The sequence below is a fragment of the Alternaria metachromatica genome, assembly GCF_023757995.1.
Source record: "Alternaria metachromatica strain BMP 0045 chromosome Unknown scaffold_19, whole genome shotgun sequence".
Lineage (NCBI taxonomy): Eukaryota > Fungi > Ascomycota > Dothideomycetes > Pleosporales > Pleosporaceae > Alternaria > Alternaria metachromatica.
The window spans coordinates 326,412-352,126 of NW_026055510.1; the positions used below are offsets into that span (position 1 = coordinate 326,412).

A 25,715-nucleotide genomic window follows, 5' to 3' on the forward strand; every position below is an offset into this window, starting at 1 on the left:
CGTAGTAGGAAAAGTAGGACGCTGCGAAATCTTCATCTCCACCCCAATTACAAGCTGCACGCCGTAATAGAGCCTCGCTATGGCGGTTTGTGCGCCCTGCCCGTGCCGTGCAACGCGTACTGCGGCTACTAAGACATCCATCCCCAAGCCAAACTCTCCAGATCGCGTTACACCAAATCAACGCGCCGTCTGTCGGAAATGGCAACGCGTCATTCTTCTTGTTGACAAGCTAGGTCAACTCGCCGACGCGTAAACGCTGCTCGCGCTGCATCTGGATCGGCCGTGGCTGTTGATCCTCTCTATCATGGCGCGTACTGTGGCTCGCGTTACTCGGGGCCAGGGACTGCATACTAAACCGAATGTAATGCTCCACTTATTGTATTCGGATGCTTCCGACCTGTCTACCCTGAGACGAGGGCTTCCAGTTGACCGGAACCCGCTACAGACGCTGATGCAAGAGGATCAAACAGACAGCATCAGAAACACGTTGAAGCCCAATCTCTGGGGCGCATAACATGAATGGCCCCAATTCACGTCGACTAATCGTGTCTGTCAAAAAGGTGAGGCTGTAGCGGTGAAAGACCCACTCTCCGCATCCGCGCATGGGCCATCATCACTAGAACCTCGCCGTCATAGTTATTCCTGTCGTAGGGAATGTCCACGATCGTTGACATCTTGGCACCATGCACCGAGTTTTGATCTGAAACAATGAGTCACTCGTCTTCTTTCTCCGCACCCGGCTTTGGCGTGGGGCCTGCATATCACCAAAAGCTTAGAGTACCGGCCGATGACGGCAAGGGCGTGGAAGACGGTGGAAAAGCTAGAAGTCGAGGCCATTGTGCCTTTACTCCATCGTAGTGGACCTGAAACACTTCGCGGGTCCGGTTACGCTTCCCGTCGGTCGTCCATTATCAAGCTAGACTGCCGGCCGATATCCAAGAACAGTCTATCGCACGTCTTGTTCCGATGTCGATCAATTTGCGGTGAAGAAGAAAGATTCTTGAATGTTCTGATCATTGCGGTGAAGAGACAGACCTACTTGCTGAAACGGACGTGGTGTGTTTTGGAAATATGGGTAGAGTCTTCCATAGAGAAGGTGACGCGATGCTACAGGCGGAAGGATAACCACATGCCTCTTCCTGTGCGATGAATGCCGAGCGGTCTTCCGTTATCTCGCGATGATGAGCACATCACGACCGCGCGAGCCGGATTGTGAGGTTGGCATGTTGATCCAATGGAGCGCGGAAACGGGCAAGCAGCGGTGAGTTTCGGAATCGAAGAAAAGCAGCGAGCAAACATGTGAAGGAGGCTGGGTTGAAGAATGACGTTGCACACTCGTAGTTGCGCAACGTACTGTGAATTTGTAACTCCACGCGCTCGGGAGTACTGGGTATCTCGGTTCAAAGCTATGGACATTCTGTGTTCAACATCCCCGTTTCAGTGTAGAGAGGGAAAGCACTAACCTTTGTGTCTCCTTTCAAACGCATGGCCTCCGCTCCCCTTGCTTTTGTCGCGTGTTCGTGGCTGTTGCCGTCTGACGTGATGAGTCATAGCGTTGTGTAGCAGCTCTGTTCTCATATTCCGCCGTTGTCGTCCCTGGCCCACAACTTGACAGTGCGATCTTTGCCTCCACTGACGATCCAAGACGCGTCACTCGTTACGTCGGTACTGAAAACAGGACCTGAGTGACCTTGAAGTGTCTTGCAGTGTGCCCAGTCATCTGCCGAGAAGATCTGAACGTTTTTGTCAAAGCCAGACGAGATGACAAACGTAGAGGCTTTCTTTGGTATGACTTCTCCTTCACTGTTCTCCTGTAACGGTACTCCGCTCGCTGGTCCATCTGTACCCTTAAACCATCGGAGGTCTGTGACACCTCCTGTGTTGGCTGCAATTGAGTTTGTCTCTCTCATGGCTCGAACGTCCCAGCACTTCATGAAACCGTCACCTGAACCAGACAGAAGGCGATGGCCGTCCGTTGACCAGTCAAGACCGTAGATGGGCTTAATATGGCTCTCCAACATGTAGATGACACGACCTGTACGCACATCCCACACGCGGCCGATACTGTCAAGGCCAGCGCTTGCGACCAATGACCCATCACCGCTGAAGCTCACGGTATAGACTTCTTTTGAATGACCCTCTTGCATGAGAAGTTCCTGACCGGTGTTGACGTCCCAGAGTCGCCATGTCGTGTCGTCCGAAGCGGAAGCCAGGTATTGTCCCGACGGATGAAATGCTACTCTGCAGACGCGGTCGGTATGGCCTTCGAGGGTGCGCAGGGGCTTGTCGTCATCTAGCGACCAGAGCTGAATCTTGCCCCCTGCTCCGCCAGATGCGAAGTTTACGCTCGAGGTTGAAACGTTGCTACCTTGTAATGTCGCGCCTGGCATCCAGTCTATGCCGGTAGCACGCTCCGTGTGTCCTCCACGATACGCCTTCTTCTGCTCCAAGCTGGGAATTTCCAACAAGGCAACCTTTCCACCCCAGGTACCGTATGCGACATACTTGCCGTTGGGCGAGACGCGCACAATGCTCACTGGACGATCTGCGGTTTGCGACCCATACAGCTCGAACCCCTTGAGGCGGTCCTTGATCTTATTCCGGAACTCGACGTGAGTTTTGAGGGGAATGGTAGCTTCGCGACGCTGGAACGCGACGCGCTCCTTTGCGCGGGGTAAAGAGTATTTGGCCATGTTTCGTCGCGCGTCCAGTAGCGACTGTGTGCCTTGGGTATAGAACTCTTCCTGCTCATCACCCGGGGCTTCCTCCGCATCTTGCATGTCGACATCTGCCGCATCCTCGCCTAGTGCTTCTGCTGCCTCTGCAAGCAAAGCTCGGAGTCGGTCGCGTCGCTCAGAGGGCCCCTCGCCGAATAGGGTGATGGGCTCACCTCGCGATCGCAGCTTGGCTTTGACATCGCGGTCGGCGGTCGGTACGATTAACTGCGCTGCTCGTCGTTTGCGGTCGAAGTCCTCCATAAGGGAATGGGCCGACGCGTTTCCTCCGCCGGGCATGGCATGGTTACGGTCGAGCGGGACACTGGAAAGGTCGATGCCCTCCATCGCATCAGCCTGGGGCTATGGTCAGCTTTTATGCGGACAGAAGTTGCGACTGAGCTACGAAGCCCGCGATGCTTCTGCGCCAGTCTATCGCTGCAACTCGGGGTACGTACCGGACCATTCTCCTCCTCAACATAGGCTTGTCGCGCCGGGTGCATGCTCATGGTGACTACGGGTCCCGCGGCGGGGAAGGATGTTGGTGCTCGGGGCGAGTATCTCGAAAAGAAGTTCCGAGCCAGACCACGGGTTTAGGCGATAGGGCTGAGCTAGCGCCGGTTATGTCATACTCCGCGTTTGAGACGAAGCTTGAAGCACCTGCAGTGTTTGGTCTAGACGAATATGCTCTGCAGGTAGAGACCAGATCGCAGTAAAACAATGCCTTTCTGTTATCCCTAGTTTGCTATTGGGGTATTTCTTGCTATATCTACCCAACAAGCATGCTCCAGATAATTGTAAGTACTCCACGAACTAGCCGATCGGCAATGACGACGGCCAATGTGATTTCTTAGCCCAGAAGTCCCTTTTCCTTCAACATAATTTGTCGCAGAGGTACGGCACCGCCAACAGGCGCTCATTCTGCTGCCAATTCCCACGTACTGACTCCCATCTCCAGGCTCTGGCTGTGGCCATGTCATTTGCGATTACCAGCGCTGCGGGCATTGCGCGACTTCCACCTGTGTCGCGACGCGCCTCCTCTAGTGGCCTCTTCCTGTTTGCTCTCGCCGCATCTCCATTGGCAGCGCCTGCCTCGTCTAGTCGAACAAACGGCCTTCACTCGCAGCGCATGCCTTCCAATTTCGCACAACCAACCTGCCCGCTGAACAGAGATACCTCTCCGGCCACTGTCGGCTTACGCTCCTTTCATTCGACTTCACACAACTGGCGGAGTACGCCGCAATATACATACCATGTTGCGGCATCCTACTCAGCCAAGCAGGATCGCTTCAATGCGGAGCAGAATCTGTTTACACGACCGCTGCATGACCCCAGCAGTAGCAAGGTTGAAGACCTGCGCGAATGCAAGGAGGCCATAGACAAGCGGAAACGAGCGAAAAGTGGCCAGGATGCTTTCTTTTTCAGCCAGGTGGGAAACACAAACACCACAACATTTGGTGTTGCAGATGGAGTGGGAGGATGGGTCGAGTCTGGATTGGACCCCGCCGACTTCTCTCATGGATTGTGCGAGTACATGGCTTGCGCCGCGCGCTCATGGCCACACGGATTCAACACGACAGCATTACACCCGAAAGACCTGCTCCAGGTCGCGTACGACGAGGTCACGGATGATGACACCATTGAGGGTGGTGGTAGCACCGCATGTCTGGCTGTTGCCGAACCGGATGGCAACGTCGAGGTAGCCAACCTGGGAGATTCAGGATTCATGCATCTCGGACTCAATGCCGTACGACATTTCACGCAGCCTCAGACGCACGCCTTCAATACCCCGTATCAGCTTTCCAAAACTCCCCAGCGCATGCTCGTGCAAATGGCCGTATTCGGAGGCCCATCCACACTCTCGGATATGCCAAAGGAGTCGAGTATAACGCACCACAAAGTACGCCATGGCGACGTTCTCCTCTTTGCAACCGATGGTGTGTGGGACAACCTGAGCCCACAGGATGCGCTCGGTATTGTCAGTCGTCATATGGTCGACCTGGGTGCTTGGGTCGAGAAAGATGGCACCATTGAGGTTGGACAGGATCTAGCAAAGCTGGTACAGGCCGACTCAGCTCGTAAAGCTGATAGCTCCTCCCTCCAAGCCAAGGTGGCTGTCGCGGTCGCGAAGGAGGCAAAGGTGACGGGGCTTAACACTCGTCGGGATGGCCCCTTCGCCAAAGAAGTGCAACGATACTACCCTGGGGAGAATTGGCACGGTGGCAAACCGGACGACATTGCTGCCGTGGTAGCTGTCGTGCTTGAGGATGCACCGCAGCGCGCAAAGCTATGATTATATGCATTAGATCTCTGTTGTTTGGCTGCATGGGTAGGCGATGGCGTTATGGAGAGGACTCAGGCGCGGAATCGGAGGCGCATCTGCGCATGCCACTATGGGTTGGTAATCGTCTTAGCGTATGAAGTTCAGTGGTTACGAATGTTTGAAGACTAGATAGCGACATCAAAAGATCGTTCATTACATTGGGCTCTTACGATCCATCTCTTGTGTAGACGCAGAGAGTGAATCTGAAGCTGGGTGTGTTTAGATCACGGTATCCATTTGTTGTGGTTCTATGTCAAATTAAACCTCGAGTTTGCATATTTCGTGCGACATAGCCCTCAAGTTGAGGCAGTCTGCCTAATTTTCACATGATGCATGCATGTACTGTAGACAATGTAGACTATCGGCATCTATGCCATACTCCTACTCGCTATATTGATCATATATCGACTACCTGGGTACTGATGCTACCATGTCTTCGTCTGATGACAGTAGGGTCATGCGTCAGAGCACTGATTACTGCAACGTCTAAACGTCAAGACAGATAGAATGCACAGGCAGGCCTAGTCTTGCATAGCGAAGCAGCTTTGACGTCAAACGTGTGGGGCATTTTGCAGCATGGTGCCTCGGCTGTTTGTTTATCGCAGTTACCTCAGCAACGCGGCCACGCGAGTCTCAGGATTCGCGCGCTACCTAAGTATCCATGAACGCCAACTTCACCCCATCTTTACCACGAAATCGCCCGCCCACCTTCCGGATGAATGCGCAACTAACCCTTAGCTAACAATCGCTATCCACGTAACCCGACGAGCACATAGAAAGCAACGCGCTTGCCGGATCTCGACGCGACAATCGAATGGCTACACTTTCTCCCACGCCCTCGTATGGGCGCATGCGTGCGCATTCCTCAATACGACCCAGGAGAGACTCTCCGCTATCCGTACTGGGGCAGTCGCAGGGCTTCTCAGCGGATGCGCCTATGATGCAGAACATCAACATTGGCGACAGCTCCGATGACGAGATACCACAACCCATGAAGCTCAGCGCTTTGACAACGGCACTTCTTGCGCAAGGCAGTGACGTCGATTCGCCTGAGAAGAGGAAACCCAAGCTAAAGATATCGCGCAATGCCTCTGGCTCCAACACGCCAGTGCAGGATACCGTCACACCTGCACCAAGTTTGCGAATAAAGCGAGTGCCACTGCGAGGTGCGCCGATGAGACGGTTTCGAAGGACGCCTCAGAGCGAGGAGGAACATCATCCCTCTCAAGACCAGGAGAACATGCCCATCTCCGCGGTCAAGTCGCAGCCTGAGAACGTCCCCGATTCCGTCCTGAAGGTCACCGGTTCTGTCATGAAGGTTGCAGAGGATCGCCATATGCAACCGCAGCCAGAGCACCAGTCACCGATACAACGATCTTCGCAGCAACAAGAAAAGCAGATGCCGCTCCAGGCGCTAAGTGCGAACACTCCACGACGACCGGCACCTCCGCCGCCGCCGAAGATGTCAGTGTTGGAGACGGCGACTACTGCTGCCGGAGCAGCCACAACAAAGACAAGAGAAAGAAAGAAGAGGAGCACACTATCAGTCAACGGAAAGCATTACTCGCAAATGGACAGGATAGGAAGAGGAGGCAGTTCGGCAGTGTACCGCGTCATGGCAGAGAATTTCAAGCTTTTGGCACTGAAGAGAGTCAAGCTTGAGGATGCAGACGAAGCCACTGTACGGGGCTTCAAGGGCGAGATCGACCTCCTACAGAAGCTGAAGAACGTTGACCGCGTTGTGCGACTATACGATTGGGAGGTCGATGAGCAGCGTCAAGTGCTGAGTGTGGTACGTGTATCTTGAAACAAGGCAAAGTTCTATACTAACATGCACCAGCTCATGGAACTCGGAGAATCTGACCTCGCCCGCATAATACGAATGAAGCTCGATCCCGCCGACGGAGACGGCAAACTAGACCTAAGCTTCACACGCTACTACTGGAAAGAAATGCTCGAATGCGTCGGCGCTGTCCACGACCACGATATTGTCCACTCTGACCTGAAACCCGCAAACTTTTTGCTCACCTCTGGCCGCTTAAAGCTCATTGACTTTGGCATCGCGAACGCCATCGAAGTCGACCACACAGTAAACGTGCACCGCGACTCGCACATCGGTACCCCAAACTACATGTCCCCAGAGTCGCTCGAAGACTCAGCCGGTGGCGCCCGAGGCCTGCTCTCCAACGGCAACGGCTCCAAGGACATGGCCCTCGGCAAACCCTCCGACGTCTGGAGTCTAGGCTGCATCCTCTACCAAATGGTCTACGGCCGCCCTCCCTTCGCACACATCACCAACCAAATGGCGCGTGTCCTCGCCATAGTAAACCGCGACTACAAGATCGAAATCCCCGACCTCGGTGTCGGCGACGTTCGCGTCCCTCCCGGCCTCAAAGCTACGCTCCGTCGCTGCTTGCAACGCGATGCCTCACGCCGACCAAACGTGGCCCAACTCCTCGACGAGCGAGACCCTTTCCTCTACCCCGACGGCGGAGAAGACCTGAGAATACCACAGGAACTGCTCGGCCAAATCATCCAACGGGTCGCAGATCGGTTTAGAGATCCGAATAAGAGCCCGCCCACCGACGATGAGATTCGTCAGTATCCAGCGAGTTTCTACGAGAAGATTAGACAGTTGCTGGAAAGCGATTGAGCTTTGTCTTTCTTCTCTTTGTTGTACTCTTGTCTATTCTTGGTGCTCCGTTTGCGGGCATCGGCATGTACATACACGCCTTGTTTTCTTTGTCTCTTTTCCCATCATCATCATCATCATCATGACGACTTGGCGCCGGGGTTCCTTTGCTTATCTCCATCTTGGGTTGTTTGTCCTTGCTGCCATCCATCAGCTACTGCATTCTTGGTACCCACTTCTGTTCGCGCGGTATCGCCGCTTTTTTGAGCGTTGAAGCGTCGCCTTCCTTGTCAGGGTGTTCTATTTGTTTGGAAAAGGCGCATTGTCTCTTTTTCGTTGGATGAACTCATGAATGGCGGTCTCACTCTAGTCGCATACGGTTTCCTTGGTTCGTTGTATATACCCGTGTTGGAGAGTTGGGGAAATCGATTCTTTTAATCGTTCATTGGATGACTGCATGCTGCTTTCGTGATCGTGATGATTGATGTATAGCAACAGACATCTATTTGATGTGAATTACTTCCACCCGCCGGTTGCTTCTTCCTGATTCATATGAAAAAGAAGGAGTGGTGCCCAAACGTCCTTCTACTAGGACCCTAGGCCAGCCACCATAATTATCATCGGGAGTAATAACCCCATCCATCGCCTCTCCATTCATGACATCACATATATAGGCTGGGGAAACAACGAGGAAATGTGAAGTAATACGCCGAAGTACCATGGGTGTTGGACAGCCAAATAGAATCCATATCTCGTCATCAATCTCCACCAGAGCTTTCCCTTCCGTGATGGCAAGAGTGGTGGCAGTAGATGTTGAAGCCAAGCATCCGGAGGATAAAGTTTTGTGTGTTAGCTGGATGAAGGGCCCGAAGCGCTCAGTCTGGTTCTGTGTTTCTTGAACGGCAGCGGATAGGCTTTCGAGGTCGAGCCAGCGAATACATGGAGGGCGGAGATCACGGAACTTGCGCAAAGCTCGAAGTGCAACTTTCAAATCTCTCTGAGGTTGATCGTAGACATCCGTTGCGTAAGGAAGTAGATCGACAATGCGAAGCCCAGGAGTGACGAACGAGTAACCAAGCAGGATACCCGTGTAAAGAACGACTTCGTTGTGGTCAAAATAGTCAGGACCTATGCGGAGCTCGGAAATGGCTGGGCCAGTGATCGTGGATCCGAGATTCTTGATATCGTCAAAATGACATCCAGTGGACTCATTGGAGGAAACGAATAGATGTGACAAGACCGCGAGTGGAGAGAAGGCATTATCGGTGGACGAGAGTGACCAATTGACTTGAGCATACCGAAATCCCCTAGCGCGCAGAATATCATCTTCGTCTTCGAGACCCGAAAAGGGCGTACCGTACATGGGCAAGTTACCTGCGGCGTGAAAAGGGCCCGAGAAATAGTCTGCGTTTCCCGGCAAACCCCAATCTGGAACCCACGAAGGCAAGCCCTCGACAGCAGGATCTGGGTTGTTATGAATTCTTGCCAGGGCCAGAAACTGGAGGCTGTTGCATTTGAATGGCAGTAGTCGAGTGACGCGTGTGTAACGTTCAGTGAGGCTCTGTTCGTAGCTCGTTTCGGTACCATCGTCATTATAGTCGATGACTAGGTTTAGAGTGGTAATCACCCGATCTCTTGCCTCTGTTGCGTTCAAGGCCTGTGATAGCCGCAACATGCCCAACAAATAGATCGGGCTTGTGCTCAGCGACGGACCCCATTTAATGGGATCAAGCTGCCAGTCGGCCTTTGGCTTGAGGAGAGGAAAGTCTGGTTGGAGAGTGTGTGGATCGACTGGCACCTTGTTCTTCATCATCTTCCGCCAATAAGCTAAGTTCCGTGCTGGAGCCTTGGTGGTTGACACTAGCGGTCTAAATAGACTCCACGCATTGTCTACGCCGAAAGGCCCCTCGTCACGAGCCGACTTTCGGAACATCTGATGTTGGAATGCCATCAAGCAGTTCCCGGGGATAGCCACTCTCTGGCAGTGGAATACCAGGTTTGGGGCAAAGGCAAGTTCCTGTTGTATCCAGAGTCTGTCCCAATACTCCCGAGGTCGTTTTGAAGAAGTGGGAGAAGTGGCTTCCAGAATTCGGGATCATCGCCCAGCTGATCCTGAGTGCCTTGTAGGTGAAGTGTGAGGAGCCTCTTAACGACAGGACTCTTAGGATCAAGCTCCACATCAATCCAGACCCTCACAGTTTTGGACCGAGAATAGATCTCTTTCATGAGGTGAACCTGATTACCGCGTTCTTGATCATCGTTTTGGTTAATGCACACGGCGTCTGCCCAAATGTAGCGCACACGGTGTCCCAGACGCACGTGTCTCAGAGCATTCTCGAGTGACGGAGTCACAGGGAAGGGCTTGTCCTCGAGGATTATTCTACCCGTGAATATTGGGTCTCCCCACCTGTACGAGAGCGCATCGTACACTGGGTTGCTTTCAAGTGCCGCAGTGCGCAATTGGCAACGTAAAGGATCGTTGAATTCTCCAGGGAGAAGCTCGAGGATTCGAATATTGCCCTTCGTCTCCATGCGGTATTTCTCAACCGAAGCAGTGAGGCATAAAGCATCGTCTGGCAAATCTGGCGGAGGGAAGGTTCCGTCATTCTTGACCAACCCTCGAATACCATTTCCCAAAGGTAGGTAATTATAATTTCCAGGATATTTGTTCATTTTTGAACGGCTTCTGGTCACGCTGTCTTTCGAGCTGTTTTGTCGCTGTAATATCGCTCCGTGGAATAAAAACTACCAGGGTGTATAATCAGTCGTCACCATCGAGAGGAAAGCGATGCAGTACATACCTAGGTACTCACATATCCGCTCGCGCAGCAGCTCCAGCGGTATAGTTAAGGTGCATGGATAGACTTTGCACGACGGCTGTTCCGAGCACAACAAGCAGACCAGACAAATTAGATAAGACCCCAAATACTACGCCGCAGATGACCTCAAGGCACTGATGTTCAATGCTGATAGCGATAGACCATACCTGGGCACTGATGCGCATCGAGCGGGGCTAAAACTGAGGGCACCAGTAGCATGCAAGCTGGCTCCAGATGTACTACTGCAGCTATATTGCATGCGTGCAGCATTCGATGAACAAAAGAAGGAGTGGGTAGATTCGTGTTCGTTCCAAGTAGAAGGGGCCAACCGGGTTTCCTTCTTAAGAGGACAATCCTGAATCCGTGGATGGGCATCAGAGCATGTCACCCCTAGGACCTCTCTGGACGAATGATAATTGAAATTGGGAATATCCGCTATGGAGCCATAAATCCCACATCCTATCCTAAAGATAACGCCGTGTAAATGCTCCGTGTCCAGTGAGAACGCCAAAGCGATGCTACATATGATAAACACCGCTACCCAATATTCATGACCAACCCTTCATGAAAAGCGCAGAATCTAGGGCAAACATAATCACTCATCAGCCTCCTCGTTCAGCTGCTTACGCTTGATTGCAAGATCGGCCTTCTGCTTGTCGATTTGAGTTTGTGCGCGCTTCTTGAAGAGGAAGTTGGTGTGTCTGTCGCGGGCTTCTGTGCTTTGGACAATAGCTCTCTCCAACTCTGCGATTTCGCCCCGAAGCTGCTCTTGACGCTGTTCCTCCGCTGCGGCGGCTTCGTCCACCTCATCGACGTCCTCATCGGAATCTTCGTCGTCATCATCATCGTCGTCGTCTGCAGATGTCGCGGCTGCGGGTGTGGATGCTGCTGTCTCGGTTTCGACAACCACGTTTCCGTTCTGGCTGAGAGCGTGCATGGCGACGTCGTGAGCGGTGGTTGGCGTGTCGGCTTGTTCGACTTGCACGTTGTCGTTGTTTGCGAGCAAGGCCTTCAGTTGGTCGTTGTCGCCCTGGAACTCGACCTCGTCGTCCATGAGTCCTTCGGCAAGCATCTGCTCCAGTTGATCGGCATCCATTTCCTCCACCTGGGTAGCGTCTGCCATCTCCTCGTCGTCGACCTCTTCTTCTGAACTTGACTCCTCTGAGCTTTCGGCTTCACTGTCTACCATTTCATATTTGGTTGATTCAGCAAGCTCGTCAGCTTCCAGTAGTTTGTGTAACGCTGTTTCGGCGCGTTCAACGTCGATGTAGGATTTGCGAGGGCGGAAGCGTCGCTTACGGGCCCACTTCATAGGTGGTGTCAGACCGTGAGGAAATCGGTGCGTGTCTGGGGAGATGTAGGATGGCAGTGGGTACTTCTTCGCTTCCTCCTCGTTCTTAACCTCATCCAGGACGAGCAGCATCTGGCAGACGTCTGCGGTCTTGACCCAGTCCTTTTTGTTCCAACTCTTCAGTGACTCTATAACTGCGGGTAACTCGACCATAGTCGCAGCGTAGTGGCGGCCTTGTACGGTGAGCATAGCCCGACGGCCCTCGCGGTCAAAGAATCGGAAGTGTACGCCGGGCCCTCCCTGTGACACACTCTTGCCGATAGTCTTCTCTTCGATAGATTTGCGCAGTAGATCGCAGTCTGGGCCTGGCTTCATGCGCAGCACAAACTGAGATTCGATAGCCGGGTCAGGTTCCGCCTCTTCTGCCTCGCTGTCGTATCCGACACCATATGGTCTGACTGGCGGCTTTCCAGCGCCTTTGACCTTTAGGATGGCTGGTCTCGCCGAGGTCATGCTTCCCTTCGGTTTGATCGAGAGCTTGATGGACTGAGTGCGGTTATGTGACTTGATAGGCTGGGGCGGAGGTTGTTGGACCGCGGCGTAATCGTCGTCGTCGTCGCCGCTGTCGTTAGCCATGGCGAGGCTCTTCGCGGTGGGTTTCGGCTTGCGCTTTGCGGCAGGTGAATCGACATCGTCGCCGTCTTCGCGTGCCCTCTTCTTGGGTCCAGGCTTTCCCGGGGGAATAACGTTGCCGCTTTCATCGAGTTTGGGCTTCTTGGTGTACTTGCGCTTGACTTTGGCAGCTTCGCCGTTCTGGGCATCGGCAGGCTCACCAGCCGCGGGTCCTGAGGGCTTGAACTTGATCTTGAGGCCTCCTGGCTTCGCGGAAACGGGTGTAGGCGCGTCGGCCGGGGGAGGTGCGGCGGGCGGCGCATCGCCAGAAGGCGCATTCAGGTTCTTGAGTTTGAGCTTCATCTTGGGCGGCGGTACGGGGAGTTTCGTTATTCAAGACGGATATTTCGGACTGCGCGCCTGGGTACGCGACATTTGCGAGGGCGCGCGGTTGTGGGAAAGCTGTGGTAGGTGAGTCGGAAGCGTTGGCATTCCATGGGCGGCGGCCTTGGCGTTCACCGCAGTGAAGGGCCAAAGCTTTCCAGTCGCGTACCTTCACTTTCCTTACACTCGCTGCGCCGGACAGTCCCACCATGCGCCTGCTGTTCCCGCCCTAACAGCACCACACCACAGCGGACCTCTGCATCTTCCATCGCCTGCACCGCCGCCAGCATGTCCCAGAACGACCTCTTCCTCAACCTGCTGCGGCCCGCCGTCCTCCACATTCTACGCGCCACGGGCTTCCAACACGGCAAACCTTCGGCCGTTGACACCATCGTGGACCTCACGGCACGCTATCTATCGCTACTAGCAGAGCGCACAGCCTACAATGCCTTCTCAAACCACAACGACCTCACCCCAGACATTAGCGATGTGCGCATGGCAATGCAGGACTGCGCCCTTCTCGTGCCGACTATGACAGCCGGGGAAGAACTGTGGAAGGAAATCCTGCGCAAACCCCTCGATGAGTACAACGAGGAGACGGGCGCCCGCGAGAACGAGGCAGCCCGCCGCGACGCCGAGGATACGGCAGATGTGACCGAATTCATTGAATGGGTCAAAGGCGATCAGAACAAGGAGATTCGGCGCATAGCTGGCATCTACAAGCCAGTTGCGACGAACCCGACAGAGCAGCTTGATCAGGAGGAAATGGAGGATTACCTGAACAGTATGTCCGATTGCCTTTCAACACACCTGTATACTCACTAACTGCTCCCTAGCTCTCATGAAGAAGCACAGCAAGACCGGCGTCGAGTCACGTTTCCAAGGCACCGTTCTGGGAGTCCCAGCCGAACCCAAGACCATAAAGATCGAAGGAGGAGGCGCCGAATCGATAGAAGAGTGGTGTCGCAGAACCCGTGAAAGAGCCGCCAAAGCAGCCGAATCGAAACGAGAGAGCCGCGAAACTACAAACACCGTCGAAACAAGGGAGCCCTCGGCGGACGTGGAAATGGAAACGGAGTGATATCTGGCTGTTCATCTTACAAGCATAGCGAAGGCGTTTGGTCAGGAATCATCTTTAAGGCGTTCGGGGATATCTAGGTTATGGGCTGGTCGGCTTTGTAGCCCACAGGGTTACTCCATGGGTTTGTTGGGAGTTCGAGCTCGCGTGCTCATCATTCCACGGCCTGTAGTGGTTACAGTGCGTATACCTCTATCATATATTAGGCGATACGAGGTTGTGGCGATGGTATGATATTGATTCCTACAATCAGCAGCATAGTACTAGTTGAGTAAGGTCTTCCGAGACGTGCTTCATTAGCAAGCACGCTCTCCGTTAAAGAGAAGTACTGAACCCGTCAGCTACTATATCAGCAAGTAACAAACAATACTACATATACTATAATTGTATGTATAACCCAGAACTCTATATGAATGCACCGTTCTTCACCTCAGTACGTTGATTTTTTTGTAGGCGGCAGCGTAGACGAAGACCTGCGTGTATCTATCTGGTTTCTCGTTGCACGGCCCCATGCAAGTTTTGGGACCGATCTCGCACCTAGTCCTCCCGCCATCGTGCCGCGCCGATACCAATGACTACGAGACAAGACTAAAACGCGGCTCAGACGTTTGTTTTCCACGTCCTCACATGACAACGGCGCGCATTGGTGGGGCGGGAATGAATGACGGGCCCACCCCGCAGACGTCATAGCAATGGCAGATGGCCAAAACAATATCCTCGACAGCTCCAGCCTGATTTCCCATATACAACCCCAATCTACATAATTTTCAACCTCACATACTCTGTACATCCAAATCCTCATCTGTCAATTGACATTCTACCTACTCACAACCACAACCACATCTACCAACACCAAGCATGTCCGGTCTCGATCCCCAGGGTCCCTCGCAGCCCACTATAAACCAAGCCTACACCACACCCGGCAACCCAGCGCAAAAAGACCCCAAAGAGCAAGTTCAAACAGAGTTCAACGCCACCGACAACGCCGCCACCGTTGACCAACGTATCCCCACCAAGCAAGCTACCGACGCCGAGGGCCTACGAAATGCAAAGTTCGAGGAAGGCATGGGCGTACACGGCGCACCAGCAGGCGAAGAGAGGAAAGGTCTGACCCATGAAGACGTAGGAAGGCACAAGGAGCTGGACGGGCAACAAATGGCTGCGCCGGGCGAGGGACGTGTAGCGGATGCTGTGGCTCAGGGTGGGAAGGGTCTGGGTGGTGGTGGAGAGCAGCCTGATCTGGCGAGCGATCTGGACAGGTGAGTGTTGGATACTATATGAGTGGAAGGGATGTGTGCTAACAATCGAATAGGAAGAAGGCTGAACAAGCCGAGGCGAGAGAGGCTATTAAGCAGTCAAAGGGCGAGGCAACACAGACTGGTGGTGCATTGGGCCAGACTGGTGGACCTGCCAACCCCGTTGATAACTCGACACAGGGTGGTGGTAACTACCCCAACTCTAGCTACTAGGTCTTTTTTGGTCTAGAAGCGGAGCGGAGGACTATATTCTGGTGTGAATAGGCTTCTTGAGAAAGTTGACTAGTATATTTGAAGGCGTAGGATATGGCAGGGGCAATGCACATAATATGCCATCAAATCAATATGCATTTTCAGTCATGCGACCTGTTCGTTTTGGAAGTGAACAAAAGTACACAAAGGCTTGTTATTTGTAACATATCATATAGACGACTTGCTGACGAGCGTCTTGGTGATAGACATGACAATTGACAACGGTGGGTGAACACGGAGTCAAATATGTATCCGGAGTAGACACGGGCATAGGAGCATATACTTACTTACCGTTTGTTGATATTGAAGACAAGGACTCGAAGATGAGTTAGAAAGGAAACAATAGAATCAAGCATCACACCAACGCAGACATGTTTATTTTGATTATTGTATTTTTCTTTCTTTGAAGCCCGGTAGCAATAGCTACACGAGCATTAACGTTATGCGACAGTAACATCGGTACGTTATGTGAGCGCCCCTAGGGACAGCGTCACTCTCTATAAGCCCCGCAAATCTCTGTCATGTACGTCGACGAGCGTGAATAGACAAAACCAAGAAAGCGCCAAGATGCAGACCTACCACAGCTGCTCCATAGGAAGTCAAGCTGGTGGTCAATACATCGAACGCCGAAGATCAAAAAAGCAAACAGCGCAGACCCAACGTTATATACATGAGCGACTCAAAGAGTCAAGCGAAAGGGGGTGAGGGAGGAAGAGGAAATGGATACATGGGCTCAAGGACCCATGTATGCGTCGAACTGGAAGTTACTCATGTCGGTGGGGACAGGGAGGTTGGGGTCGAAGAAGGTGTTGTTGTCAAACACCATGGGCTCATTCGCATGCATGTTCATACCGTAGTCCATGTATTGATTTGGGTCAATAGGGACCTGGTCCATCATGGGTACTTGCATGGGCATGGCCATGGGAAGCGGCTGTTGCGACGGAGGGTAGGCGGCAGCAGGAACAGCAGTGTTGTCGACTTCGTACGCAGAAGTGTCGAAGGTGTTGTCGATCTGTTCAGACGCGTCGTTGTCGGAAGCGCTTTCGGGCGACTGAGGGGTGGGCTTGTTGTCGACCTCCACCTCTTTGATCCAGTTTTGCTTGAGATACTCCATGGGCGGGTGGTCTCCACCACCGATGCCACCACGCTTCTCGTCGTTCTTGCCCTTCCTGCCCCTCTTGCGGGGATGGAAGTGCGCACGGCGAAGATGGGCGGCGGCGTTGTAGTACGCGCCGTACACCTTCTTGTTACGGCAGTGCTTACAGTTGGCGAGGAACTTCTTGTCGGCTGAAGAGTCGACGCAGATGTAGCCCTTCCTGCGAGAGGCATGGGCGCGAGCAATGTGACGGTCAAGCTCATGTGTGCCACGGAACCCATCGGGTCGCTCGTTGCAAAAGTTACACTTGATCTTTGGGTGTTGAGGACGCACGTACGGTGTCTTTGACAGGACACCGACAGTCTTAGAGGATCCATCCTCAGACCTTATCCTTGTCATCTGAGCATTTGATGACGCAGACTCGGTCGCATCATTGTTGTCGATTGCCTTCGGGGCAATCTTGCGAGACGCAGCTTGCGCGTTGATCTCGCGTTCGCGTTGCGATTGACGAGAGTTGGTCGATGAAGGTGCAGAGACCTCGCTCGAGTAACCCTCGCTTGATGAAGCTGAAGTCGACCTCCGCATATCCTCCGCCAGGCACGACTGATCGTTGTCGGAAGAGGCAAGTGCATGCGCACTTGCAGGAACAGATGAAGAAAGGAAAGCTTCACTGGAGGAGCCAGTGAAGTTGAGAAAATGAGAACCATCAGCGGACTCGCTGATGGGCTTTGATGCGACGTTAAAGGAATAAGGAAACGACCCATCCTCTGGGAGGATGGGCATACATGAAGAATTTGACTGATTACGCGACATGGAAATGTTATCAAAAAACAAAGGGTTGTAACTACCCTGACGACTCATGTTACTAGATTGAGTAACAGGTGTCATCAGAGCGGTTGACGGTGTGCTGGGCGAAGAGACGTCCGAAGACGAACTCCACTGCAAGCTGGGTGTCAGTTGCAACTGTTGTGAATGCTGGGGGGTGGGGAGGGAAGATGAGGTGTCTGGCTGGATGCAGCTGCTGACGTAGTCGCCAACACTGTACTCAGCGATGCTGTTGTAAGCAGGCTCTGGCATCGACTGGAGAGTCGGCTGTCTTCGCATGGAAGTGTCAGAGTAGAGCGTGTAGTCGGTGTTGGACTCTTGGGACATTGAAGGCCAGTCAGAGTAGGTCGTGTTTGAGCGGTGTAGGTTGTCGGTCATGGCCGAGTCTGAGCGGTTCATGACGGGAGCAGAACGAGTCCGGTCCATTGACTCGAAGCCAGTTGTCTAGTGGGTGTTAGATCAGGGACGAGAAGACCAAAAATGTGTCCATACTGGGAGCTGGGTCATGTTTGACGTGTTGAAGGCCATTGACCGTGGGACCTGGTGGGCCATGGAAGGTTGCGACGGTTGGCAGGCAGCCTGGAACCACGCGCGGTTTAGCTCCTCCTCTGAGAGGTGTGCGTTGCTCATGCAGAAGTCGTGCTTGGCTTGTTCGAGGAAGGCGACGTAGGTATTACTACTACTACTGCTACTACTCGCAAGAGTCGAGGCCATGACGTCTGAGGGGTGGTGGGATGGGATGGTAAGAATAGTGGTAACGGTGTAAGAAGCAAGCTGGGCGAAACGATGATCAGCAACAACGGCCAAAGAAGGGCTTGTCTGTGCAGGAAAATCTTACGGTGGTGGTAGATGGTTGTGGTGAAGAAGGAAGCAAATGGGGTAATGTCAGAATTGCGAGGCGATGAATAAGTGAGAATGCGGGTTGCGAAGGGGAAGATGTGCTTTTAGCACCACTTGGGTGCATGGGGGACGAGCGATGCGCTGGCTCGTGTCAGAGAGCGTCTGACGAATGCGGCCCGCGCTGAGCGGTGGACGAAGGGCCAAGGTGAGCTCAGAAGGGCTATCCTCGCCGGCGATCGATGCCATCCGTCTGGCGTTTCATTGGATATAAAGGGGCGGACGCAATTTTCATTCGCTGCCTCACTTTTGGCACACGGAAGCCAACACCGTGGCCCTGGCCACTCGATCCTGGGGACTCCCCAGTGCTACCCTATCGTGAACCCACACTCGGTGAGGGACCACCAGGTTTCATGCGTCCATTCGCATTTGGCAAACTGTGCTGTCAGTGGCAGAGGCGTCACCCACACGTTTTTCCTCTGGCGCCGCGCCAATGTCCGTCTTATTCCCAAAGCGTCTACCGCACGGCTGAATCGCCAGCCATCAGTCGTCATCGCCCATGGGTACGCGAAATGCGGAAACGGCGGATCGCCATCAATTTTCTTCCTCGCGCTAGACATGTCAGCAGAAGAAGAGTCCAGGCTCAATGATCGTCTCCCATACTGGCAACCGCCAGCCCATGTGTCGTGAACTACCCGTTCAGGATGGCACCTCATCGCGATCACACCTTGGCAGAGCATCACCCCAGGTACCCAGGTACCCCGGCCTGAGTCGTGGTACGCGGCTCATCTCCCTAAGGTTTGATTGATCCAATCTACACTATTGCTATCTTGGTCATGAACTTTCCATCTGCTGTCCCCGACCTGCAGGGGATTTGAGGAAGGCTGCGCCAGGAAGGCCTGGTGATAGCAGTCCTCGCAGCCTGCTCCGCTTACGTTTTTCTGGTGGGTGCATAGAAACCACAGATGACGCGGACGAGAACGAGGACTTCAACCCGGGAGGACCTTGTGTGACACGGGGACCCATTGGCCCTACCTCCCTCACGCTTGATACGCTTGCCTTGCGGGCGACAAAGTCCTCCATCTCTTCATCCATGGCGTCGCTCATCTTTAGACTTTGTCGTAGCCAATACTGGTCAAAGGTGGCTTCCGTAACGTTTGCGACCACACCAAACTCCTCGAAAAAGATTACTATACTGTCCAGCCCTGCGGAATCCGATGTTCGCCTTCCTGGCGAGTCTAGTTTGGGGTCAAACGTAAATGGGTCAAGCGTTGCGACAGAATCTCTGCGAAGCTTAGCTGGATGCTCTGCCAGCATGATGGCCCCGGGTAGATAAACTCTCCGCCGTTCAGCCGCGTCAACATCTCCACGTTGGTGTTTGCGCTTTAGCGTATGGTGGGCTTCTACGTTTGGCCGTGCGAAGGAGGGCGAGTGGGTTGTATGAGCAACAGGTCTGACAGACCGGACTGACTTCCGACCCCACGAGCGAGATGAGCGTGGGCTACCTGAGGTTTCACTTGTCCCAAGCCGCTCTGGTGGTGTTGCGTAACATTCTCGTGGTGTTTCTAGCATCGAGCTGGGCGAGGTAGGTAATCTCTTCGACTCAAAGTCCGCCAAAGCAGTGTTCAGAGTGTTTAGCGTCCCAAGCTGCTTGTGTTTCACAGTCTCCTGCCCTCGTGATTTCTCGGGAAAGAAGCCGAGAGCACGCGTCGTACGATGAGGTGTCGCCTCGTTATCCTGGCATGATGGTGGTTTCGGCAATGCCTTGCGTGGTCCCAATCGCCCGTCCCTGGAGACCTTCTTGGTGTCCAAACAGTTCGCAACCCCCTCATCCGACTTCGGCCGCCTTCTCCTTATTGTGTTCGAGTAGCTCAACCTTACACTGATCGCTCGCCGCGGCTCCAGGGGTGGTGTAGCCTGTGCTTCAAAGCCGCCGGGAGGTGCTGTCTGGGACTTCTTCCTCAATCGTGGCCGATCTATCATGCTCTCATCGTTGGCCCAGCTTTCTCTCCATAGTCTCTCCTCATCTCTGAGCGTCGGTGACGTTACTCTGATTGTTGGTCTTACTGGCGACTCTAATTGCGTCGGCGAAGGAGGTGATCTCGGTGGGGTCCGTTGTTGTAGAGCGGCCTCGTTGCCTTCTTCTGCGGCTTCGTCTTCGGGCGAATAAGAGGAGGGCGAGAACATTAAATCCCAGAGTCCGTCGTACATGCCTATGCTGATGTCGCTCGTAGGGCGGCCTGCGAAGTTTGCAGACGGCAGCATCTCGACAGGCATGTCATAGTAATCTTCTGCATTATGTGCCATATTGCAACGATGATGATTAGAAGAGCAGAAGTGAACCAACAGATGCACATACATACAACTCGATGACGATAGCGTTGCTTAAAGGCTGTCTTTGTCTACACATGGCTGCACTGATCCTGCTGTTGCACAGACAGAGGCGGGAGTGCATTCCGATAATTTGGGGGACAAAGAAAGGCACCCGTTTGGGGCGAAGCGCGTACATACACCTAGACAGGAAGTTCTCTATCCGCCAACATCAAGTACGTAGCCCCGAACCTGATCAAAGCTGCTTACTTTGGGGGTAGATTCCCGGGCTGTAATCCTCTTTCAGCCCGAAATCGCCCCTTGCATATGCGCAGTCGCCGAGCCTCATCAGCACAACCACCAACGCGTTCCTCAATAACCGGAACATTTTCCACATGCACGCCGTCTATTTTCAGATGCCCTGCATACGCATGCGCTTATGGCATCTTCCTTGAACCGTGTGACGTTTCTTGAGGTACCGTTATTCCAGGTGTGCTACGTTTGCTGTAGTGTCCAGCCTTGAGTGGACATTCACGATACAGGGAAATTGCGAATAACTACGTTGCCTTGGAAGCCTACTTGTACGTTAGGTTCTAGAGATCTTGCTCTGTACCTAGCTTGAGTACAATACGTTCGTCTAGGTAGATATGTACATTCTCGCGTATGGTTTTGTTTCGTTAGAGTAAAAATCTGTACGTACGTGATAGGACATAATTCTGCCATACTCTTTTGTCAATTCCTCTTATCGAAGCCAAGTTACTTAACACAATGTGCAGTATCCGAAGGCTCCTTCAAACCGCGGGAGACAGGCCCAGCGATTTTGGGCCCGCGCACAGCATATGTAAACATGAATTGATGAATTGCCTGATCATTGACAACACTTAGCAAATCGTATGAGAATCAAGCGGCCTCATATACTCGGATAGTAGACCGCTATGTCGCTCAAGGCACGAAAAAAAAGGTGGCCAAAAAGATGTATTTCTACAAATCATTACATTTACTTATGTATTAACGCCAGTCTTTAACACTAGATGTGCTTTGCCGTAGACACTCACTTTTATCATCACACAAGGAGCCATCTCTAAGCTCACAACATGGGAGTCTCTTCCCTCTCGCCAATGACGTTGAGGAAAGCAGTGTGTACATGACCAGTCAAGTCACTGGCTTGCAGCGACCTGCCCATCTCCTTGAACGCCAGCTTCGAGCACTCCCTAGTGATGCATGATCCGCCGTACGCCGCAAGAGCAAGCGTCTCGCTCCTTGACATCTCAGTGCCAATGTCCCAGATCTTGTCGTGGTATGCTTTCCTGTACGCCAACAGGGTCGCCAGACTGCCGGTGAGAGTGTCACCTTGGCCACCAGAGCGCTTCAAGCCACCCTCGCCCTCGGATACGAGTGTGTGCGAACCGTTGGAGATGTAGTCCTTGGCACCCTTCTGAATGATGGTGACACCGCCGAATGCCTTTGACAGCTTGGCGCACAGCTCTGAGGGATCACCTTCGTCGACATTTACGCCCTTGGCCTTGGCTAGCCTTGCGAACTCGACAACGTTGGGTGTGAGAATGCATTCAGTGCAGCCGTCCACGAGTTCCGGCCTTGTCTGAGCGAGGTAGAGACCGTCGGCGTCCAGCACAAATGGGATGCCCTGCTTTCTTGCCTCCTGGATGACCTGTGCGCAGGTTTCTTGCATGAGTTCATCGCGACCAAGACCGGGACCAATGACAATGACGTGGAGACGTGATAGCATGGCTACCACTTCCGAGGTAATGCTGTCTGCGCTTTCGGACTTGGCGAGGTTCTTCGATTGGCGCATGTATGGGTGTACCATGAGGTTGGGAGAGTATGTCTTGATTACCGCACCGGCGCCAGGTTCGCAGATTACATGGGACTGTAGAAAAGTGAGCACGTTGTTCAATATGAGAATGTCTGGATGTTCCTACCATGTCGCAACCTAGCTTTGCAGATGCCATAGCAGAAAAGTAAGGCGCACCAGTGTAGTCTTCACTGCCACCAATGACAGCTACACGACCCAATTGACCTGTTCGAATACATTAGAATCCACGTCGGGGGCTAGTGTCATAGATCATTCCTTACCTTTGTGAAAGCTCTCGAGCATGGGCGGTACCATGTTGTAGACCTTCTTGAGTAGGTCTTTTCTAGTTGCGCTGGCCATCTTGGAATAGTGTTGAGGGTGTTGATTGACGTGTTGAGTGTTTGTACGACAGAAAGTATCGAGTCTCGATTGTTGTTAATAGCTGCGAGGAGCTTTGCGCGGCTATGGTTTTGTTATGGAGCTCAACGCGCGAAGAGTACGTCATAATGATAGCGGGGCATCCATTGCTCCACGCGATGCGCGCGCCACACACTACCATGATACATGCGCGGAGAGAATAAAGATATGAAAAGTAGTCAATGTGATCACTGTCGGAAACAGCAGTGGCATATTCAAGAGGTAATTCTAAGTGTTATCGATTGCTAAGACAGTCTCTTACTCCGCTAAAGCTCACTAATCTCTGAGAACCTATGAAAGAAGACGCATGTCGCAAAGAATAAGCCCGCGTCTTCTCATCGGACCCCAATAACCCTGCTTGTTCAGCACTATATGTATATACACCGATGACCCCTGTCGTCCAAATACGAAAGCTGGTGCGCCAGCTGTAGAGATAGCCGAACGCGTTTTGTTAGGGCATGCTCATACCAACCATCGCAAGCCGTTGCGCTTCAGTATTGCAGTCAGGTTACTGCAGAAAGACGACCGCAACCGAGCCGAAGACGCCAGTTCCTTGCTCATTGCTCATGAGCGCGCCGCGTTTAGGTGGACGCATCATCCGTTGCCGCAGCAGCAGTCTCAGGCTCAGCAGTCGCCTTCTCGACGCCTTCTGCGCTCTTTTCAGCCTCTTCTTGCGCTGCAGGCGCATCCTTGATGACCTCTTTGTCGGCTTCCGACATTTGCACATCGCCATCCTCGTCAGCGGTCTTGGTAACGGCGGCATCGGTATTAGCATCGTCCTTCTTATCTTCCTCTGTGGTCTTCTCAGCAGACGGCGCCTCGTCTTTGGCAGACTCAGACTTCTCCCGATCTTCGCTCTTGACGCCGTTGGCAGCAGCAGCCTCAGGCTCAGACGCCAGAGCAGGGGTCCACTTGGAGAGAAGATCACTGGAGCGCTGCTTGAAGTGGTACTCGTCCTCCATCGGAATAGTTTCAAGCTTCTGAATTGCCCTCAGTACCTTGTGCACCTTGGTCTTCCTTATGACATCGGCCTCCAGATCCTCGTGAGCCTCAAGCTGCTTCAGGTACTCGTCCATGCTCGTCATGTCCTCGTCTTTTGGCTTCTGGTCGCGCGAGAGGAAGCCCTTTTGCAAGCGATGACGGAGGTAGAGAACTTGCTTCTCGCGCTTCACTAGTCGCTCCTCTTCAGTCATAGGAGCCTCCTCTGGTGTTTCGGGCGCAGCTTCCTCACTCGCTTTCTTCTTAGACTTGGGCTCCTTCTTGGGTTTCGCGGCCGATGCGGCCTTTGGTGTCTTGCCAGTCGTCAACTTGATCTTGGGAGTCTTTACAGCCTGTAAGCAAATTAGAGTGCGTAAATCGACAGGTATATGCGGCGCATACCTTCTCGTTCTCGCCATCGCTCTGATCATCCTTCTTGCGCTTCTTAGTGGCCTTCGCCTTCTTTGCAGGGGCAGCATCGTCGCCAGCTTCTCCCATCTCAACGTCTTCTGAGTCGTCAGGGGCTGTGCTTTTACGCTTGGCTGACTTCTCAGCCTTCTCCTTCTTCTTTTGCTCCTTCTGCTCCACGTCTTCTTGCATCGCAGATTCGTGGGCAGCCAGCATCTCCTTGAAGTGTGCCAGATCGTGACCCTCAGCCGCGATTTGATACGCTTCCCAGAGCTGCTTGTTCTTCTTGCCTTGGTTGCTGGACTCCACGTCCTTCTTCACCTCCTCGATGTCGAATGATAACAGCTCAGTGTTGACCTGCCATGCGAATTCGTTGGTGCCCAGGAACATGACCGGGTACCTCCGATCCTTAGCGTTTTTGCCGCCCTCGAGAAAGTCTTCGCGATATGTACCGTCAATGCGCTTAGCACTGACAGGACGTTTGCTAAGCAGCGACTCTGGGAGCATTTGTTCATCGCAAACAATGACTGGCCATGGCTGGTAACCCCGCATGGCGACCATGAACATGTCACCAGGCGAGACATTCAAACGCAGCTCCGGGGGCGGCTTCTTTCCCTTCTTAGCCGGTGTCTTCTTCTTGTGCTCGGGGACACCTGCGCCTGATTTGCGCTTGCCGTTGGCAGCCTTCTTCGGTGCTGGAGTGCCATTCGTTGCTGGCGCGTCGGAGGCAGGGGCGGCATCTGAGATAATAGGTTAGTACGCGATTGTAATACGCTGGTAGCCCGAGGCTCGAAATCAAGCATGGCTGGACTTACCTGCGTCGTCGCTGGCCGTGGTTGGCTCTGCCTGCGCGTCAGCAGTGACGTCTTCCTTCGCGGCATCGTCTTTTTGAGCAGCGTCGTCTTCGGGAACTAGTTCGCGATCGCGTTAGCTACTGCGCCCTGTAGATTTTACGAGCAGGCTATTGGTTACCTTCGGCGACACCTGAGGTGGCTATGACACCGTCCTCAGCCGGCTTGGCCTCAGCGACAGCAGGCTCTGCAACAGCGTCTGAAGGACGCGTCGGCAACTCAGCAGTGTTGGTGGTGTCCGCAGACACGGGTGGGTTGGCCTCGTCCGCCATTGTGCGAGTCAAGCTCACGCTTGTACGATGTCGTGTCGACGCGTAAGGGAGGCGCAGATTCGCGAATTACCTCGTCGATGTGTCGGGCGCGATGGCAGTGTCGCGTGATTGATGGTCGACCGGGTAAATCGATGGTGCGCGGTGGGTGAGGTGGTTGGGTCGTATTGTGGTGGTGTGGGGAGGGCAAGAAAGAAGAGATCGGAGACGCAACTCTTGAACTTTCCAGCGACGCCAGGCGCAGCACGTGACGTTCTTCGGCCTGCACGCACCAGACGAGCTATCGCGTTCGAAAAAGCGCGAGGTAATTGGGAATCGTTCGTTTAGGCACCGGTGAAGTTTTGGTAATGTTGCAGCACGTGTGGCGTGTTTGCTGCGTCGTGGGAGGTTTCGCGCGATGCGATGACTTGGGTCCGTGCAGGAGTACAGCCCTGAGAGCAGCCGCGCCTCCGGCCAAGCAAACCCACTGTTCTGATACTTGTGCACGAAGCTTGCTGATGATGCGAAAGTGACGGGTTTTCCACGTCGGCGCAGATCTTTCGATTATGCC

General features: G+C 53.4%; 9 protein-coding genes across 9 annotated transcripts; 4 read left to right on the forward strand and 5 right to left on the reverse strand.

Annotated features, from left to right (window-relative positions):
- Positions 1-1,574: 1,574 nt before the first annotated feature.
- Positions 1,575-3,223, reverse strand: J4E83_007604 (uncharacterized protein; the record flags this gene model as incomplete). The annotated part of the gene is made up of 2 exons (XM_049334507.1): positions 1,575-3,071; positions 3,173-3,223. The coding sequence occupies 2 exons, from the start codon at positions 3,221-3,223 to the stop codon at positions 1,575-1,577; spliced, it is 1,548 nt and encodes a 515-aa protein (XP_049186393.1).
- A 273-nt stretch (positions 3,224-3,496) lies between these two features.
- On the forward strand, positions 3,497-5,007 carry J4E83_007605 (uncharacterized protein; the record flags this gene model as incomplete). Its single annotated transcript, XM_049334508.1, has 2 exons — positions 3,497-3,511; positions 3,673-5,007. 2 exons carry the CDS (start codon positions 3,497-3,499, stop codon positions 5,005-5,007), a joined length of 1,350 nt encoding a protein of 449 aa, XP_049186394.1.
- A 970-nt stretch (positions 5,008-5,977) lies between these two features.
- J4E83_007606 (uncharacterized protein) lies at positions 5,978-7,690 on the forward strand (the record flags this gene model as incomplete). The annotated part of the gene is made up of 2 exons (XM_049334509.1): positions 5,978-6,829; positions 6,878-7,690. The coding sequence occupies 2 exons, from the start codon at positions 5,978-5,980 to the stop codon at positions 7,688-7,690; spliced, it is 1,665 nt and encodes a 554-aa protein (XP_049186395.1).
- Positions 7,691-11,083: 3,393 nt separating this feature from the next.
- Positions 11,084-12,754, reverse strand: J4E83_007607 (uncharacterized protein; the record flags this gene model as incomplete). The annotated part of the gene is made up of 1 exon (XM_049334510.1): positions 11,084-12,754. The coding sequence occupies one exon, from the start codon at positions 12,752-12,754 to the stop codon at positions 11,084-11,086; it is 1,671 nt and encodes a 556-aa protein (XP_049186396.1).
- Positions 12,755-13,063: 309 nt separating this feature from the next.
- On the forward strand, positions 13,064-13,856 carry J4E83_007608 (uncharacterized protein; the record flags this gene model as incomplete). Its single annotated transcript, XM_049334511.1, has 2 exons — positions 13,064-13,559; positions 13,612-13,856. The coding sequence occupies 2 exons, from the start codon at positions 13,064-13,066 to the stop codon at positions 13,854-13,856; spliced, it is 741 nt and encodes a 246-aa protein (XP_049186397.1).
- Positions 13,857-14,711: 855 nt separating this feature from the next.
- On the forward strand, positions 14,712-15,322 carry J4E83_007609 (uncharacterized protein; the record flags this gene model as incomplete). The annotated part of the gene is made up of 2 exons (XM_049334512.1): positions 14,712-15,112; positions 15,166-15,322. The coding sequence occupies 2 exons, from the start codon at positions 14,712-14,714 to the stop codon at positions 15,320-15,322; spliced, it is 558 nt and encodes a 185-aa protein (XP_049186398.1).
- A 772-nt stretch (positions 15,323-16,094) lies between these two features.
- Positions 16,095-17,996, reverse strand: J4E83_007610 (uncharacterized protein; the record flags this gene model as incomplete). The annotated part of the gene is made up of 2 exons (XM_049334513.1): positions 16,095-17,726; positions 17,775-17,996. 2 exons carry the CDS (start codon positions 17,994-17,996, stop codon positions 16,095-16,097), a joined length of 1,854 nt encoding a protein of 617 aa, XP_049186399.1.
- A 3,520-nt stretch (positions 17,997-21,516) lies between these two features.
- J4E83_007611 (uncharacterized protein) lies at positions 21,517-22,602 on the reverse strand (the record flags this gene model as incomplete). The annotated part of the gene is made up of 3 exons (XM_049334514.1): positions 21,517-22,317; positions 22,370-22,467; positions 22,524-22,602. 3 exons carry the CDS (start codon positions 22,600-22,602, stop codon positions 21,517-21,519), a joined length of 978 nt encoding a protein of 325 aa, XP_049186400.1.
- A 638-nt stretch (positions 22,603-23,240) lies between these two features.
- Positions 23,241-25,168, reverse strand: J4E83_007612 (uncharacterized protein; the record flags this gene model as incomplete). The annotated part of the gene is made up of 4 exons (XM_049334515.1): positions 23,241-23,990; positions 24,040-24,785; positions 24,861-24,956; positions 25,018-25,168. The coding sequence occupies 4 exons, from the start codon at positions 25,166-25,168 to the stop codon at positions 23,241-23,243; spliced, it is 1,743 nt and encodes a 580-aa protein (XP_049186401.1).
- Between the last annotated feature and the right edge of the window lie 547 nt (positions 25,169-25,715).